Source organism: Quercus robur, chromosome 10, assembly GCF_932294415.1.
Source record: "Quercus robur chromosome 10, dhQueRobu3.1, whole genome shotgun sequence".
Taxonomy (NCBI): Eukaryota; Viridiplantae; Streptophyta; class Magnoliopsida; order Fagales; family Fagaceae; genus Quercus; species Quercus robur.
The window spans coordinates 54452886-54473504 of NC_065543.1; the positions used below are offsets into that span (position 1 = coordinate 54452886).

Below are 20619 nucleotides of genomic sequence, written 5' to 3' on the forward strand. Positions count from 1 at the left end.
TTTTTCCATTAGTTTTCCCTACAATTACACCATATCACCATCTCCATTATGTTTGATTTCGTGTGATTGGTGACACCATATATTATATGTCTTTCCACGATTTAATTGTGTTACTTGTGAATTGAATTTCGGCATAATTGGACTAATATTAAAAACCCAACAAGCTTGACAAAATTGATCCAACCTATTGCCTCATGTTGGTTTTTCGTGAGTTGGATTGGTTTAAATTTTATTTCAAGCCGTTTGGGTTATTGGTTTTTTCAGCTGATCAAACCTAACTTAATCTATCATATATAGAAGATTATTTTATTACCCTTAATTTTTTTTTTTTTTTTTTAGTTTGATTAATTTTGGTATTTTGATAATTAGTAGTTATGATGAATTTGAACATATTATGTGAATTGTAATAGTTTATTAAAAACATTTCCTAAATAGTTAAAGAAAATCTATTTACAAGGCACATAAAACATGTATTCACAACCATCAATCAACACATATGATTGGTTGGGTTGGGTTAAAATTTATCAATACGACAAGGTCAAGTTGGGTTGAAAAAGACCCTTCAATCCAATCCATATACACACCCTGAAATGACATTTACATTAAGTAAGTTTTATTTATTCTAGTATTGGGCTTCTTTTCTTTTTCTTTTTCTTTTTTTTTTTTTTTTTTTTTTTTTTGGTTGAATTGGTATATATTGGCCTCATAGATGACATTAAGAGTGTCTAACACATGAAATAACAGTGAACGCCTATTACTGATTTGGCCCTGAAGGTCCTGTAGGAGATGGTGGCGGTGGTTTAGAGGCTCGTCGGCTTTTTCGTCTTGGTGGTGGTGGTGGCTCCTCCACTAATGGAGGTGGCTGCTCCTCTAGTTTTGCAAAGTTGAAAGGTTGGCCTTTCCTATGTTTTGCAGTGACAGCTCCGTATATATTTTTCCCATCTCTTGTAAAAGTCAACTTCTCCGTCTTTTCACCTGAGCATTGCATTGATGTAATTACCACAACATATTAAAGAAAAAAAAAAAAAAAAAAAAAAAAAGGAAAATGGTTTTAAATGGTCATAGACACAGTGCAACTGGAAGTAGAAATAATTTGAAGGTAAAGCAAACAATATATTTTTGGTTGCGAAGGCTTTTCCACCCAACTGCCAAGTATCAACTTATAATGGAGGTGAAACTAAAAATCTAGATGGAGAGTTCAAACCTTAACAGATATTGATGGAGTAGTGTCGCTAAAAGTGTTTGATTCATTATATGTTACTATTGATTGGATTGTTAGGAAACAAATTAGTCCATGGTCCATTTTCAGGCCCGGGGCTTCAAAGTTAACCTGAATCAGTCACATTGAGTACCCACACAGGAATACCGGGAGAACATGTTATACTCTCTCTCTCTCTCAGAGTACACACAGAAATAAACAACATAAATGTAAAGCTACAATGTAAAATTAGAGAAAAGGGTGATACTCTTACCGGTGACAAACAAGCTCCATGCAAGAAATAGGGTCGAAAGTATAAGAAAACTGAGGAAGCCTCTCTTTTTCAACTCAAACGCCATGTTTCCTTGTAAAAAAGATTTATGAATATCACAATATATAGGCAGCTATATGTTCCTGTTGGGTACATCGTAGTACCGTGGGTCCAGCCCACACTTGATAAAACACCTCATTAAAGAGGTGGTTGGTAGCTATGTTCCTTTGTTTCCCTGCAGATTCATACCGCCATCATCTTTAGTCCTTTTCCATTACCGGGTCAAAGTTGACAAATTTGCCATTTACAAGCTGATTACATTTATAGGTAATGACCATGCATGACTTGGAACAATCCCACAATGAAATATACATAAGTTACCAATGCAATTTGAAAGGGGATATCTTTTGTGTTTCCACGGAAATGGATAGTCGTGTGTGTAAAGTAACACATACTTGAGAATTAAGGAAGCTACGTATATATACTTTTCTATATGCAACAGATAAATATATATCCTCTTTCTAGTAGTCCTATGCTTTAGTTTAATTTTAATTACAGTTATTTTGTACAATTTTTCATTCACAATGATGTAATGTGGACTAGTGGAAGCGCATTCACACCATAAAAAATTCCATCCAAGTCAAGGACCAAGCCCATTCCGACTTGTTGTGCAAGCGAAGTATTTTACTTGTATAAAAAATTTTGCAACCACGGTTTGGTGTATCACTAGCCTAAGATGTGTTCTCTTAAAAATATCTCACATTGTTTATTGTAATTGACTATTTAGTAGGGTGGAAATGGACCATTAAAAGTAAGTTATTAGTCTGAATCACGTAATCATCTCTCTCTCTTATTTTGACATGGTATTAGTGCTACAACTCTGACATTTAAGTGTGTTCAAGAGAAGTCTTTGTCTTACTCGACATTCCACCACTACCTTCATCTTCGTTGGCATACCACACTACTGCTATCAAAACTCTCTGACTTGCCTTTATTGCTGCAATAAGTTTATGTATCCTGTTAGGTTCTAAGTAATTAGGAACTAATATATTAGAACTTTATTTTGTAATGTTAGCAAACCATGATCAAAACAAGTTTTAGTTTTGTTTTAGACTTGCTCAAAATGTGTTTATGTGTAAAGTTGGAATCAAGTGTACTGCAGGATTTATTGGTTAAATCTGCCTGACTCAATCGATCGAAAATTAGACTCGACTGATCAAAAGTAGTGCAGATTTTTTTTTTTTTCTGCAGAATTTCCAACTCAGTCCAAGCCCGTTTGAGGTGTAGAGTTTTATGTTTTATCTTAAGTATAAAAGGGAAAACCCTAGCCACGTTTTTGTGTTGCTACTTATGCTGTGTGTGTGAATCTTTCGTGAGATCAAGAGATGTTTGCCTTCACATATACTTAGGGTTTCCAAGATTCAAGATTATGTCAAGAACTTGGTGATCGATTCAGTTGCTACAATAAGAGCTTAAAGATACACAAGCAGGAGTGCTTGTACTTGCTGGGATCCAAGGAAAAAGTAATCTGTGGACTCGAAGTTGTCACGTGGTCGTAGTAGTAAGTTTCCTACTCGAGGTAGTAATAGGATATTAATGGTCTAAGTCACTATTGTGTAAATTTCAATTCTTTTATAGTGGATTCAATTTTATCTTGAGAATAGCTAGATTAAATCTTCCCTAGGTTTTTACCGATTTGGTTTCTTGGGTTATCATATTGTTGTGATCTTTATTTTCCGCACTTTACAATAATATGATATTTGTGTTAACCTAGACTGCATAATTTACCTAAGTTAATCACTTGGCTAAATAACTAGGTTAATCTAGTTATGTTTTAAGGGGTCTAAAAACAAACATATCCTGCTTGCCCTTAAGCCTTATGCATATTGACTTGCGGGGCAGCGGGAGATGTATGAATAATACAACATATGCAACAATTTGTAATTTGTAAATGTAGATGTGACGTGAGTAATAAATCCTACATCGAGGGAAAAAAAATAAAGAAATAAGAATAATGAATTGATATTAAAAGCTTTGAGCCCCACATGGAGTACCTAGTCCAGACGGGTTAATTTGTTGCAGTTCGTTTAAAAGAGTTGTCTTAGTCTTTACCAGTTTAGCACTACAACTCATTGAAAACTCGATCAAACCCTCCTCAGTCCTCAACTAGAGCTGTATTCCTTTTACTTTTTTCCCGGGTCAAGGTTGCATTGGAATAGTTTAACTTTAAAATGCTCCTGTGACATTTCTAGGTAATGACCCAATATACCTACTACTAGTTATGGCTTATGGGGGGTGGTATGTTATTGGAAGCAACCTTCAGTTCTCACTTCTCGATGTATTTTATTGGGATCCATTTCCTTCTTTCTTTAATTTGTCACTTGTAATAGAGAAATCAAGTTTGATATGCATGTGCTTTCCTCCAAAGAGAAACTAGCTAGTTAAACAAAACTAATGTTTGGTTGGTCAAAATGATATCGTTATTTATATAAGAGTGTGATGTGCTTTCTCACCTGTGCAACTTGCATAGTTGCATTGATCATAGAGGATTATTGGACAAGTATCACTCCTCTTGGACTCAGAAGTTGAAGGCCTAATCCTCAATACTGGACGAGACTTTGATGGGCAAGTTGCCCAATCCAAACACATGTAAGTGTGGTCCAACCAAACAGGTTGGGAGCGCAAGAAAAAAAATTTCTTACCTATTTTGAATTCAATAGGAAATTTTGGAAGTGAGCTTGGTTTATTTGCAAAGCCCATGAGCCCATAGATAGGGTATTGTGCAAACTGCCAAATACATTGTGTGAGGTTGGAATGCTTACATCTGTTGAATGTGTGTAGATCCATAATCCTCAAATCCACGTTAAATGCAAGTCCATTCACTACAAGAATTTTGGTCTTTTGCGACCAATGTTTTAGCGACGACTAAAAAGTCATCACTATTAGGCATACATTAGCGACGATAATAAATGGTCATCGCTAATAAATGTATTGTAGCGACAACACTAAGATAGTCGCTAAAAAGTAGTCACTAACGCCATGGAGGGAATTTTATTTACTTTTGGAAAATGGAGGGAAACTTTTAGCAACGACAATAAATTTTGTTGCGACGACATTTACGTCGCTAAAATAAGGTTTATTTTAACAACGACATCTGTCGTCGCTAATAATCATCTTTAGTGACGACCTTATGTTTCGTCACAGATATGTGGCCAAAAATATATAGTAAGTATATTATATATATGCTTTATTTATTAGCGATGACACATTAGTGGTCGCTATTAGAAGGCTATTAGCGATGACACAACATGTCGTCGCAAATATATCTACCTAAATATAATGGAGGGTAAAATTTTCACTCTCAAAAAGTGATGGGAATTATTGGAGGGAAGCAGATTATATATTAGCAACGAATTCGGTCGTCGCTATAAGGGATCTTTTAATGAAGACAAAGGTTGTCGTCACTAATATGTGGCTAAAACAATTTTGATAAAATATGATTTTTTTTTTTTTATCAAATCCTCCAAATGCCTCTTAAAATATTTAAAACCACATAAATTCCTTTAAAATATTTGAAATGATTAAAATACCATTAACCTCGTCAAAATGACCAAAATACCCCCAAACTTATCGAATGACCAAAATAAACTTGAAACCTCCAAAGTAACATAAAACTTTCAAATCCGTTAATATATATATATATATATATATATATATACATATATGAGACAACGGAGGGCTTGTTGCTTCAAAATACTCTCAAATCATAATGTTACCCATTTGAAACTTGAAATCAATAAAATAATAAAAATTGAGAAAGTTCTGATTCCACTCAAAATACTGACTAATTCTCATAGTTATCAAAACGTGAATCGTATCGCGAATCAATTTTTTATTTTTCTGTATCATGTGTCTTTAGAAAGGTATTAGTCAATATGAAAGGTACATTCATTATAAATTCATAATATATTCAATTAATAACCAATTCAATCATCAATTATGTAATAATATTTACCAAAAGTAGGTAAATAAATCAAATTAAAATATATTTATAACATACATATTCAAATTAATTAAAATCAGAGGTGATAATACATGATGTATGAGCGAAAATAATAAAAATTTTCATCATTTTGCCTAATCAACTTTATCTAAGTCAATGATAACATGACGTTCATCATCTTTCAAAATTATTTCTTTATTAAATTTTTCTAACAACTACTCCAATACCCAATAATCCACTGAAAACCTTCCCACTGAACCTAATTTCACAAAGTCTAGTAGTCTCGAAACCATCTATTAAGTTTGACCAGGCATGACCAACTTTGACTGTGCCTTTCTCTATTTCTAAAAGTTGGATTGTGACCATAATTTACTAGAAATAACATTTCATTACATTCTTCAAATCCAACTGTTAGATTTCAAATCTAAGTATGGTGTGAGATGGACATGTGTTGTGTATCTGTATGACTATGTTCTCTTAATCTAACTATCCAATTGGTCACAAATTTCACCAAAACCAATATGTCACCATACTTTTCAATCCCAATGATCAAGATTCGAATATGAATTTCACAAAGTCTACTGTTCTCGGTACTGTCTATTAAGTTTGACCGAGTTTGACCAACTTTAACTAAACTTTGACAGCGCATTTCCCTAAATCCGCCCATTTGATTGTGACCATAATTTACTAAAATTAACCTTTCATTACACTCTTTGAATCCAACGGTTAGATTTCAAATCTAAAGATGGTGCATGATGGATGTGTGTTGTGTACCTTTACGGCAATGTTCTCTCAATCTAACCATCCAATTGTTCTCAAATTTCACCAACACCAATATGTCACCATACTTTTCAATCCCACTAATTAAGATTCAAATATGAATTTAACAAAGTCTAGTGGTCTCGGGACCATCTATTAAGTTTGACCAACATTAACTAAACTTTGACCGTGCCCTTCCCTAAATCCAACCATTTCATTGTGACCATAATTTATTGGAATTATCCTTTCGTTACACTCTTCGAATCCAATGGTTAGAATTCAAATATAAGGATAGCGCGTGATGGACATATGTTGTGTACCTTTATGGCTATGTTTACTCAATCTGATCATTCAGTTGTTCTCAAATTTCACAAACACCAATATATCACCATACTTTTCAATCCCAATGATCAAGATTCGAATATGAATTTCACAAAGTCTAGTGGTCTCGAGACCATTTATTAAGTTTGACCGGGTTTGACCAATTTTAACTAAACTTTGACCACGCCTTTCTCTAAATCCAACCATTTGATTGTAACCATAATTTACTAGAATTAACTTTTCATTGCACTCTTTGAATTCAACGGTTAGATTTCAGATCTAAGGGTGGCGCATAATGGACGTGTGTTGTATACCTTCATAGCAATGTTCTTTTAATCTGACCATCTAATTGTTCTCAAATTTCACCAACACCAATATGTCACCATACTTTTCAATCCCAATGATCCAGATTCGAATATGAATTTCATAAAATCTAGTGGTCTCAGAACCATCTATTAAGTTTGACCAGGTTTGACCAACTTTAACTAAATTTTGACCATGCATTTCTCTAAATCCAGCCATTGATTGTGACCATAATTTACTAGAATTAACCTTTTATTGCACTCTTTGAATCCAACGGTTAAATTTCAAATCTAAGGATGGCACGTGATGGACGTGTGTTGTGTATCTTTATGGCAATGTTCTCTCAATCTAACCATCCAACTGTTCTCAAATTTCACCAACACCAATATGTCACCATACTTTTCAATCCCAATGATTAAGATTCGAATATGAATTTCACAAAGTCTAGTGGTCTCGGGATCATCTATTAAGTTTGACCAGATTTGACCAATTTTAACTAAACTTTGACCGCGCCTTTCTATAAATCCAACCATTTGATTGTAACCATAATTTACTAAAATTAACCTTTCATTACACTCTTTGAATCCAACGGTTAGATTTCAAATCTAAGGATGGCGCATGATTGACGTGTGTTGTGTACCTTTATGACAATGTTCTCTCAATCTGACCATCCAATTGTTCTCAAATTTCACCAACACCAATATGTCACCATACTTTTCAATCCCAATGATCCAGATTCGAATATGAATTTCAAAAAGTCTAGTGGTATCGGGACCATTTATTAAGTTTGACTAGGTTTGACCGAGTTTGACCAACTTTAACTAAATTTTGACCGCGCCTTTCTCTAAATCCAACTATTTGATTGTGACCATAATTTACTAGAATTAACATTTCATTACACTCTTTGAATCCAATGGGTGGATTTCAAATATACGGACGGCGCGTGATGGACGTGTGTTGTGTACCTTTATGACAATGTTCTCTCAATCTGACCATCCAATTGTTCTCATATTTCACCAACACCAATATGTCACCATAATTTTCAATCCCAATGATCAAGATTCGAATATGTATTTCACAAATTCTTGTGGTCTTGAGACCATATATTAAGTTTAACCGGATTTGAACAATTTTAACTAAATTTGACGGTGCCTTTCTCTAAATCCAACCATTTGATTGTAACCATAATTTACTAGAATTAACCTTTCATTACACTTTTTGAATCCAGCGGTTAGATTTCAAATCTAAGGATGGTGCGTGATGGATGTGTGCTATGTACTTTTACGGCAATGTTCTCTCAATCTGACCATCCAATTGTTCTCAAATTTCACCAACACCAATATGTCACCATATTTTTCAATCCCAATGATCCAAATTCAAATATGAATTCCACATAGTCTAGTGGTCTCGAGACCATCTATTAAGTTTGATCGGGTTTGACCAATTTTAACTAAACTTTGACCGCGCCTTTTTGTAAATCCAACCATTTGATTGTAACCATAATTTACTAGAATTAACCTTTCATTACACTCTTTTAATCCAACGGTTAGATTTCAAATCTCAGGTTGGCGTATGATGGATGTGTGTTGTGTACCTTCATAGCAATGTTCTCTCAATCTGGCCATCTAATTATTCTAAAATTTCACCAACACCAATATGTCACCATACTTTTCAATCCCAATGATCCAGATTCGAATATGAATTTCATAAAATCTAGTGGTCTCAGGACTATCTATTAAGTTTGACCGGGTTTGATCAACTTTAACTAAACTTTGACTGCACCTTTCTCTAAATCCAACCATTTGATTGTGACCATAATTTACTAGAATTAACCTTTCATTACCCTCTTGAAATCCAATGGTTAAATTTCAAATCTAAGTATGGTGTGAGATGGACATGTGTTGTGTATCTGTATGGCTATGTTCTCTCAATCTGACCATCTAATTGGTCTCAAATTTCACAAACACCAATATGTCACATACTTTTCAATCCTAGTGATCAAGATTCGAATATGAATTTCACAAAGTCTAGTGGTCTTGGGACCATCTATTAAGTTTGACCGGGTTTGACCAATTTTAACTAAACTTTAACCTCGCATTTCTCTAAATCCAACCATTTGATTGTGACCATAATTTACTAGAATTAACCTTTCTTTACACTCTTTGAATCCAACGGTTAGATTTCAAATCTAAGGATGGCATGTGATGGACGTGTGTTGTGTACCCTTATGGCAATGTTCTCTCAATCTGACCATCAATTGTTCTCAAATTTTATTAACATTTTTACAACAAATTTTAAGTGATAGGTTGTTACTGATTGTTATTGTTAGGGCAAAAAAGTAATGTTAGCGTTAGGTTCAAATTTGAACCAATAACAACAAACCACCTATGATTTGTTGCGAAAATGTTGTGAATGTAACACTTGTCATAAAAAAATGTGTGTGTGTGTGTGTTTGTGTGTGTGTGTGTTTTTTTTTTTAAATTGTCTTTGAAAACTTGAAATACATTCTAGGTTTAGAATAAATTAATTTAGTTTCTATATGTAGCACTTCTCATAATAAAAATGTGTGTTTTTATTGTCTTTGAAAACTTGAAATACATACTGGATTTAGAATAAATTAATTATTTTCCATATATTGTTGTAGCATTTCTCAATTGTGATTTCTTATTCTTTATATTATTTTTCCTTTCTTTCATCCATACGTTTTTTTCTTTCTTATTTTTTCTCCTCCACACATGTATACTGGTGTACCATTTTAGAATTGCCACTATTTTTAAACAAAAAAAATTATATAATTATAATATTAATGAATCTAATAGTATATATATATATATATATATATTTGAATGTTTATAAATTTAATTTTTGGTAACAATCCATGTAATATTGTTATGCATCTTTATAAATGATAAAAGTAACAAGTTAGTTTATATTTTGCAAAAAAAGTAACTAGTTAGTTTATATCTAACCCAACGGGCTTATAAGTTATATATATAATTTAAAAAAAAAAAAAAAAGAAGTGAAAGAAAAGACCATGAGACAAGACATGACAACATTAAAAAGAAATGGTAAATGATACATTGATGGACACGTTGGGAGTAAAAAAATGATTAAAAAAATTAGAAATTTGTGGATGGAAATCCAAAAACTCTTTCTCTAGTTGTTTCTCCTCCACATGTTTTGGGAATTTATCCATTTAGACATTTGATTTTATTTTGGAATTATGCTAAGACCACATAAATATGCATAATTTTGTACCACAACTTACTATATAATGAATTGTGATTGACAAAAGTGTGTTTGTGAGTCATGTGAAAACACACTTTTACTAATCACACTTTTACTTATTCTTCATCGAGTTTAATTCATTATCCATGGCTGTTAAGGTTTAGTCAAAGAAACAAAATATTTTGGTACTAGTCAATATCAGTGTACCATTTCAGAATTACCGCTATTTAAAAAAAAATTATATATTCATAAATTTGAAAGTGTATATATATATATATATATATATATATATATACACACACTTTCATATTTACAGATTTAATTATTTGATAGAAACCGTATATTTTATTATGGATCTTTACAAATACATGTTACAACACTTACAAGTTTATAAGTAAAAAAAAAAAATAATAAAGTAAAGGACTTGTAACTTTTATTAAAAAGTTAAACAAAACCAAAAAATATCAATTAAAATTAGTAAATGAGATAGTTAGTAGGGACGTTGGGATTTGCCTTGGTTAGCAAAATAGTATTAAATATATATATATATATATATATATATTTTAAAACTAATTAGTCAAAGAGGGTTTCAGCTAAAAAAAAAAACTAGTCAAAGAGGGTGATAAAACCCAAAAAATGACAACCTACTTTTACTGTTTTTTCACTTCTCCCAACCACTTTTTAAGTTTTCCACTCAGACACGTTAATAGCTTCTCAGTTTTTACTTAGAGCAATGTTAGTAACACAAAAAATTTCACAATTTTTGTCACAATTTATTATGTGGTGAGTTATAAGTGGTGGAGGTTTGGACCCATCATTTGACCTTCACCCTTCACAACTTGCCATGTGACAAATTGTTACAATAATTGTGAAATTTTGTGTGTATCTAACATTTTCCTTTTTAATTATTCAGTTCTTCTTATAGTTTTTACTTATTAGGCGTGAATTGAAATTTTTTAAAGTACCCAAATTAAAAAAAAAAAAAAAATGTAAACAGACCCCCCTTTTTTTGGAACCTGTAAACAAACCCAAATGTACAGTTTTTTTTTTTTTTTTTTTCACGTTCTTTCTCTCCTTTCCTCATGACTCAACCTCCACAAATCGGTAAGCTCTCTCTCTGTCTCACTGTCAGTCTTTGTTTCTTCTCCATTCCCTAATTCTATTTTCTCTCTTTCTTGTGTAGTTCTAGAATTTCATAATGAAAATTGTGATTGATTTTTTTTTTTTTTTCCAATTCTGAATGTTCATCTATAACAAAAGCTTTTCTTTTCAGTTCTAAAAGATTAATTGGATCTATACTTTCGTTGTTTCCTCTTTGCTGTTCTCTCTCAAAGGTAATTTTAGAGATTTTGATTTTGATTTTTTTTTTAAAATTTTAAATTTTCAATGATCTATACTTTCATGTTAAGAAAGCATGAACTAACCCTGTGATTAAAAGCTCTTTCTTTTCTTTATTTCAGTTTTTTTTTTTTTTTTTTTTTTTAATTTTGATATTGTGAGTTTTTGGGTTTGAAGCCATGGGCACAGTAAGCTATTCGTACACTCTGTTATTTGGATTTGAAAGAACATGGGCACCATAGTTTTAGTTTTTATATTGTGGGTCCTTATAATATAATATAATATAATATAATAATAATAATAATAATAATAATATTATTATTATTATTATTATTATTATTATTATTACTACTACGGAACATGGTGAGGAAGATGACTTCTATTGCTTATTTTATTAGATATGAATTTAGCAAAATAATGGGAAGGGAAGTGTTGTGTTCTTACGGAATCTTCACTTCTTTAAAATAAAAGTGAGTGAAATTTTTTGCATGTCATTTAGTAGCTAGCTACAAGGCACTGCAATAGTAGGACTAATGGACTGTAAGTAACAAATCATAGGAAGAATCTCCAATAATGGTAGATTTTGACTTTTAAACATTCAACTTAGGGGCAGAGAAGCTCTAATAGTGAAAATGGCTTTGTGAGTCAGCTTGTATACATAATTGATATATTGTGAATCTATTCTATTTCTCATAAGCTAATTGAAGCTATCCAAGTTGCAAAACTTCCATCACAAAAAAAGTTCAAGGTGCTTAGTCTGGATAACTATGTTTCTTGCATATGGTGGGAATATGTTTCGTCCCCATAGTCCACTTTTGTAGTAGTTAGTATAATCTTTTATATAGTTATCTTTATCATTGTATAGACTTTGAATAAATTACTTTATCAAAATGTTACTGACCATAATATCATATTTTGCCTAATATCTTTTGATATGTTCCTTGTTATGACTGTTAATTTGGACTTATTTCTTTTGTAGAATGAGTCTTGATTCAGATTAAGTTTTGTTAAATACATAAAGCTTTCATATCTTTTCATCTATGATATTTTTGAAAAATATAAATGTAAAAATTTTACTTGAATGTTAAAACTATTTAGTAAGTATTTTTGTCATCTATTTTAGTTGACCTTTACATTGGTTTATGCTCATTATTTCAGGTTAAAATGTCTCGTGCCTTGGGTTACAATCTTACATATGATGTCGAGGGGAGATACATTTCATTGCAACAAGTTTTAGCTTGGCAGCATATCTTCATGAGCAATATGTTATTATTTGATTAGTATTTGAGAGAATAAATTGGAACTTAAATTATGTATATGATATTGAACTTGGGTATGTTTTCCCTTATTAGTAGTTATTGATTGAGCAATTATTATGCTTATATGAGTATTTGTGATTGAAAATTTGTGATGTGTGGGATTGTGATTTATTATTTTCCATGAGGTACCCATGTAAAATAAAAATGTAAATTTTATAGAAAAATTCAAAAAAATGTAAAATGTTATTAGTGACGACATTGTCGTCGCTAATATTTTATCATATCATCAGTGACGACAAACAATATCATCACTAACATGCAAATATTAGTGATGACATGTTTGTGGTTAGTAATATATTATTATCTATGACGACAACAAGCGTTGTCGCTAGTAATGACATATAAGCGACAACAAAAATGTCGTTGTTAATAATAATCTACTAGCGATGACAAAAAAATTCGTCACTACTAATGAGCTAGTAGCGACGGCATTTCTTCTTGGGTTCTTGAGTTATTTATGACGACAATTGTCACTATTAGCAATGACTTTGTCGTCGTTAATAGTATTGTATTTGCGACGACATTAATATCATCACTAAAAAACTTTTTTGTAACCAAGTTCGTTTAACGAAAGTTAGCGACGACATTTTTCGTCGCCAATATAATTAGCGACGATATTTAAAGCATTAGCAACGACTATATGCCATCGCTAAAGACCAAATTTCTTGTAGTGATTTTACAACTGATGCTGTCTTCTGTTGGAGGAATATATATATATATATATATATATTTTTTTTTTTCACTTCCAAATTGCCATAAGAACTAGAAAATTAAACCTTAGCATTAGCGCACACTAACCCATCCCTCAATAATTTTCTACATGTTAAATTTTTCTTGCATTTGCTAGTCACTTTTATTTGTGTTTAGTAGTACATATAGAATGACTTCTTTCTCTCTCCTCACATATTCCTAATTTTATCTCATTTGCTGTCATTAATGTAAATTATCATCATTTACCATTGGTTTACTCTTACATTTGTTATTTTGGCTTTTGCTAATTTCTTGTTTGGACGTAATTTTTGGGATGCACTAGTTGCCTTCATCACGTAGAATAACAACTTATTCAGTGTACATAATTGCCTCAACGCTGATGTTAGTATCCGATTTGACTTTTCCAACTTGAACTTGAACATGGGTTTGAAAGACAAGTCAATCAAATCTCTGCACGTGGTAAGGTTGGAAAGACCCAATCTAGAGTAATATAAATTAGGTGAAAAACACATTTCAATTCCTATATTTTCAGGCTATTCTCATTTTAGTTCCTATATTTTATTTTTACCACTTTTAGTCCCTATCGTGAAAAACGCTTCCCATTTTGGTCCTTGTCGTTACATCAAAAACGGAGAAAACTGACGTGACAAACGACAGGAATAAAAAATACTAAATTAATGTCCATGTGGCCTAAATTAATAATAAAAAATGTTTTTTGGCATTAAAAAATGTCACGTCAGCATCTAAATTAAAAAATATATATTATTAATTTTAACTAAATAAAAAAATAAAAACTAAAAATCATATGAATTGAGATCTAAGTGTGTCTTGAACAAGAATAACAAAAACACAAACCCAAAATTTTAAAAATATATATATATATATATATTGCTTAACGACCCTCACCCACAGCGTCTTCTACGTACAACCCTCTAAGCTCAAGGCTCTCAGAGATCAAACCCTTGAGCTTTTGAGCCAAACCCTTCATTTCATCGCTATAGCTCGCCACGATTTCTCTGTAGTTTTCAGGGAAGTGGGGCTAGTAAGATGGGTCTTAATGAGAGAGAGGGAGAGTGTGGTGGTCAAAGTAGTCTTGCCAGTCTAAAATGATGGTGTCGTTTTCATCGCTGAGGAGCATTCGAGAGTCGTAGCCTTGGGAAGCAAAGGAGTGAGGGTCGTAGGAGTAGGTGAGCTTGTCGTCGATGGAGGATTGGTTGAAGAAGGTGAGGCCTGTGGTTTTGATTTGGCGGAGAAGCTTGGTGGGGACGCCGTGGTTGGTGACGTGGAAGGCTCCATAGTTTGTGCAGGCTTGAGTGATTGTGGAGCGGATTGAGGGGAGGTGGGTCGGGTTGAATTTGAATAGTTCGATGGTGGGGATGGTGGCAGCAGTGGCGGCGGTAGCAGTGGAAGAGTGGTGGTGAGGGCGATTGTGTGGAGGTTGGATGTATGTTCCAAATCTGAAAGAGAGAAGCATAGAGGATCCGGGGTTTTTTTGGGGTTTGTTGAGGATCTGTGGCCAATTTGTGGGTTTTTTTTTTTTTCTTTTTTTCTTTTTTTTTTTCTTTTTTTTTTTTTAATTTCTGGGTTTGTGTTCTTGAATTTGAGTTTGTGTTCTTATTGTTCTTATTCAAGACACACTTAGATCTCAATTCATATGATTTTTAGTTTTTAATTCTGTTTTTATTTTTATTTTTTAGTTAAAATTAATAAATTAATTTTTTTAATTTAAATGCTGACGTGGCATTTTTTAATGCCAAAAAACATTTATTATTATTAATTTAGGCCACGTGGACATTAGTTTAGTATTATTTATTCCTGCTGTTTGCCACGTCAGCTTTCTCCGTTTCTGATGTAACGGCAAGGACCAAAACGGGAAGCGTTTTTTAGGATAGGGACTAAAAGCAGTAAAAATAAATTGTAGGGACTAAAATGGGAATAGCTTGAAAATGTAGGGACTAAAATGTGCTTTTCACCTATAAATTAATTTATGTGTTCCTTAAAGATATATATGAAAGCCTTCAAATTTCTAAATTGAATTGCAAAACATATAAGCCTTGGGAATGCACTTCTATACAAAAATGCAAGAGGCTAAATACTGTTCTAACTTAATGAAATCTTTGATAAATCAAGAAAAAAAAAATTGGAATCCACCAAAAATTAAAAAAAATTTCAACGAATTCAGTTTGGAAAAATACATATTTGTATAGAAGCTATTTAGGGTTTCTGATAGTTCTTTGAAAATAAAATTTACAAAAATACTTTTAAATTTCATTCACCTTTGCTAAAGGACCAAATTACCCAAATAAAATAGCTAAGATTAATTTTTGTTTTTTAAAGTCTCAAAATAACAAAAATTACTTAATTAAACAGTGATACAACTCGAGTTTTGAATATCCAAATTCTTAAGAAAGTCTAGAGCGCTTGTTCTACATCAAATTTGTTTATTTGTCTCTATTCATTTTCTCTTTTCCTTATAAACCCTAGACACTCCACAAAAAATATATACATCATACTACATATCATTCCACTACATTCTTTTATATATACTCCCATATATGGTATAAGAGATGTCTAACAACACATGAAACATAGGAAGGACTATTACGGTATTAGCCCTAAGTTCACCACGAGAATTGGTGGCGGTGGTTGAGGAAGTACTTGAGCGGATAGTTTTTCCCAGCTGAAAGGTCGGCCTTTCCTTTGTCTTATAACAACAACTTTATACAATTCTTTTTCATCTCTTGCATAAATTAGCTTCTCCACAGGGGCATAGCCAGGAATAAATACTTGGGGGGGTCGGGTTGTAACAGAGATATACTAAATATAATTCTTAAGTTACTTGGATACAAAATTATCAACTTTCATATATCATCATATACTTGAACATGTTGGGAATTCAACCGAAATTCCAAACCTGTGAGAAAAAAATATAGAGAAAACAAAACGCCAAAAGAAAAATAATCACACGCACAAAACAGTATTTACGTGGTTCGGCAAGTTGCCTACGTCCACAGAGTTGTAGGGATTTCACTATTATCAAAGAAAATTACAATATGCGGCTACAGTGTTTTTCTCTCTCAAAAACAACAACAAGACAAAACCCTAATCACCAAAAAAAAAAACGGCTTTTATATCCTGGGCACAGGATTCACAATGGGCTACAAAACGGATCGGGTCATCAACCAGATCAAATCATGCCTGATGACGATTTTTCATGGAATAAAATTCATCCATTATCATCTCTATAGTGAAATTCCCTGCAATTTCCTTCTCTATATAAACTATCATATTATCTGCCGAAAGCTCATCCTCCATTCTATTGTGAAGTCTTGTTTTTAACAACTTCATAGCTAAGAAAGTTCATTCTGTAGTTGCTGTAGAAACTGGAAGGGTCAACACAACACGAATAAGTCTATCAATCAAAAAATAAATTTTAGACTTTCCTGAAATTTTTAATCCCCCTACATAGCTCGGAAATTGTACTCATATTCTGAAAATTTGGATGTTTTATCACATCAAGCTCATAATGTTGCAATTGAGACTCCAAAAGTTCTTGTTCATGTTCAGTGAAATTTTGAGGATAATATTTCTCAACCAAATTGCATATATCAACAATTTTGAATAATCTAAAAGCATCGTTGGGATTTAAAGCTGAACTAAGAATGACAAGTTCCGTTGTTAGCTCACAAAATCTACTTTTCAATTCTTGCAATTGAAAGTCTATTGCAACTGTAAATATGCCAATTCTAAAATGATGTTCCATTGTTAAATCTTCATCTTGACGACAATATCTACCTCGACCTTTAGTATAACGTGCATTCATATCAGGAATATCAATTTCATGTTGCTCACAAAATGATATAACACTAGCAAGTAAAGGCTTCCATCCATCATCTCTCAACTTTTGAATAAGTGATTTTATAGTTGAAACTAAATGCATGGCATTTAAAAGGTCTTGAGAATGTTGTTGCAAAGCTTGACAAAGAACATTAGTAATTCCCATTATCTCTTTCATCAAATGCAAGATTAAAATAAATTCAAATGATATTAATACCTGATAAGCTCCCTCGGCATCATCGCGTTGTTTATAATTAGCCCCTTCCTCAGAGATAGTGTTGATAACTTTGCAAGTAGCATCAAACATTTTAATCAAACTACAAATAGATTGAAAATGAGATCCCCACCCAGTATCTCTAGCTCGTTGCAAAATACCAATCTGGTTTACACCTCTTCCAGTCTTAATTTCATTAGAAGCAATCATATTCTCAACTTGTTCTGCTTAAGCATGTTGCAATTCATTATTACGTTTACTAGAACCAACAACAATATTGATAATATTAACCAAATGATTAAAGAACTGATGAACATCTTTTACTTTTCTAGATGCTGTAACTAGAGCTAATTGCAACCTATGAGCCATACAATGTACATAATAAGCATATGGGCAATCTTTAAGAAAAAGAGCCTGTAATCCATTCCATTTACCACGCATGTTACTAGCCCCATCATATCCTTGACCTCAAATATTTTCAATGTGGAGGTTGTAATGAGAAAGGACAACACATATCTCATTCATTAAAGTCAATGCAGTAGTGTCTCTAACATGCACAACATGAAAGAAATGCTCTTTAATAAAACCTTCTTTATCAACAAACCTCAAAATGATGGCCATTTACTCTCTCTTCGACTCATCCCGGGCTTCATCAACAAGAATGCAAAATTTTGCACCCCCAATTTCTTCACGAATAGCATTTCACACATTACTAGCAAGAATATGCAAAATCTCCTTTTGAATTGTGGGTGATGTATATTTGGCATTTCCTGGAGCATTTTCCAAGACAACACTAGCTACTTTGTCATTGAAAGTTGATGTGAATTTTATCAATTCAATAAAATTACCTCTATTTTTTGAATCAAGGCTTTCATCATGACCTCTAAAAGCACAAGCTTGGAATGCTAGCCATCGAGCACACTCTATTGAGATTTTAAGCCGCAACCGATTATTCTCTAATTCTTTTGACGTTTGTTTCTCAATTAGCTTGTCAATATGTCGTGAATAATTCTTTAAATCCTCGCAACATTTCACGGCAATTTTATGTGGGGAGTTTGGATCTTTCCCTTGATGACGAATTAAAGGACAATTCATTCCATCTTTCACCTTTTTCCAATTATTAAAACCTGTTGAAATGAATGCATCTGATCCGGGATGACCTATTGGTTTCTTACTAAAAAGGTAGCAAGGTAGACAATATATCGCATCCATTGAAGGTGAGTATTCCAACCAATCCTTATGTGATGCAAACCATGAAGGTTGAAATTGACGACGATGAGTATCATCATTGTATGTGACAGTTTTTAGACCCCTTAAAAAAATTGATTTAACGTAGTTAATTAGCCAAGTTATTACTTAGTCCAAATTTCAAGTCTAGGTTATTACAATCAAACAATCATATCATGCATAGCAGCGGAAAATAAATAAGACAATGATATGATCATCCAGGAAAACCAAACCGGTAAAAAACCTAAGGAGGATTTAACCTAGCTATCCTCAAGGTAAAAAGCAAAACCACTTGAAAGAATCGAAGTTCATACAATAAGACTTACAAGCCCCCAAGCTCGACTTCTTATTGCTACCTACTAGTAGAACTTACTGACATGACCACGTGCAAGCTCCGAATCCACGGACTCCTTCTTTCTTTGGTCTTTGCAAAACACAAACACCCCCGTTTGTGACTTTGAGATCCCACTCAAAGGTTTAGCAACACAAACTCTCCTGTTTGTGACTCCAAGACCACCCTTGAAGGTTTAGATCATCAACACCTTTGATGACAAGAGAAGGCAGCAACTTCTACAATACCGGATCTTGAGATTTTTCAAGGAATAGCACCGGTAGAAGATATAAGAGAGCTTTTTAGGAACAAAACCCTAAATACAAAAGAGGCACACTCTTTTCTCTCTGAAAAGCCACATAAAAACGTGCTTAGGGTTTCCTTTATATACTAGGAGAAGTAGATTAGAAACCCTAATCCTAAATGGGCTTGAACTGCTGTTTGGACTTAATTAAAATTCTGCAGATACGACTTTCGATCGATCAAGCCTGTCTTTCGATCGATCGAATCAGACAGATTATGAAATCTTCTTCCTGCAGCTTGTATGTTCTTGAATCTTGACTTGAATCACCTTGAGTATTGTCTAATAAAACCTATAGACTCTAAGATCTATATCTGCACAAGTTTGTGTTCACGATTTACCAATTGTTCTAAACATTTAGAACCTAGCAAACTCCCCCTTTGGCAATTCGTGACAAAAATTTCATACAAAGTGAAATGTTCAAATACAAGAACAACCCAATACAATAAAATGCCCAATTACATCACAAATCCCAATCTAAGACTCCTAACCTAGAATTTGCAAGAAGAGGTAAAAGGTCTTGATCAGAATGCACCTGTCTTTCTTGAAACACTCAACAAACACATCACCGCATGTGTGGAAAGAAAGACATATAAACAATAATATGAAACAGAATATAAAAAAAATAAACTAACTCTCCCCCTAAGTTAGATACAACAAAAAGTTTTTATATTCTCCCCCTAAACAAAACAAATAGGTCATCTATATCTCCCCCTTTTTGTCACGTATTGACAAAGACTACCTAATCAGAAGGTAGACAGAAAACATACGCAACAGAGTAAGAGAAAATAGAGACAACTCCCCCTATAAAGAGCAACAACTCCCCATAAGAACCACAAAGGTTAAAAAAAATGTCTCCCCTTATAAAAATAGGAAAAACAAAACAAGTTTTGGGAAAAACAGTTTTGAGGAAAAATAAAGGGGTTTGGGATAAATAAAAAGACACAAACCAAATTAAAAAAAAAAAAAAAAAACTAAGTTGAGGATACACATGAAGAAAAAAATATTCTCTCTTTCAATAAAATGCAAACATGGCACTATGTGACCCATAAACAGTTGCATGAGTAGAGAAAATATTTGCACATTGATTATCCATCACATCTCTTAAAAAAAAATTTCTACAACTCACACATAAAAAAAGGCATATACTAGAAAGTACATAGCTCAAAAATTAATCAATCAATTTTTTGATCAAGTTGAGTACCCAATGTAGCAAAGTGTATGTATGTTATGTGTGAAAACAATGAGAGATATAACT

General features: G+C 32.7%; 1 protein-coding gene across 1 annotated transcript; it reads right to left on the reverse strand.

The window, feature by feature from the left end:
• Positions 1 to 390: 390 nt before the first annotated feature.
• Positions 391 to 1582, reverse strand: LOC126702316 (uncharacterized). Its single transcript, XM_050400983.1, has 2 exons — positions 1473 to 1582; positions 391 to 975 (listed from the first exon to the last, which is right to left on the reverse strand). The coding sequence occupies exons 1-2, from the start codon at positions 1555 to 1557 to the stop codon at positions 755 to 757; spliced, it is 306 nt and encodes a 101-aa protein (XP_050256940.1). The 5' UTR covers positions 1558 to 1582; the 3' UTR covers positions 391 to 754.
• Between the last annotated feature and the right edge of the window lie 19037 nt (positions 1583 to 20619).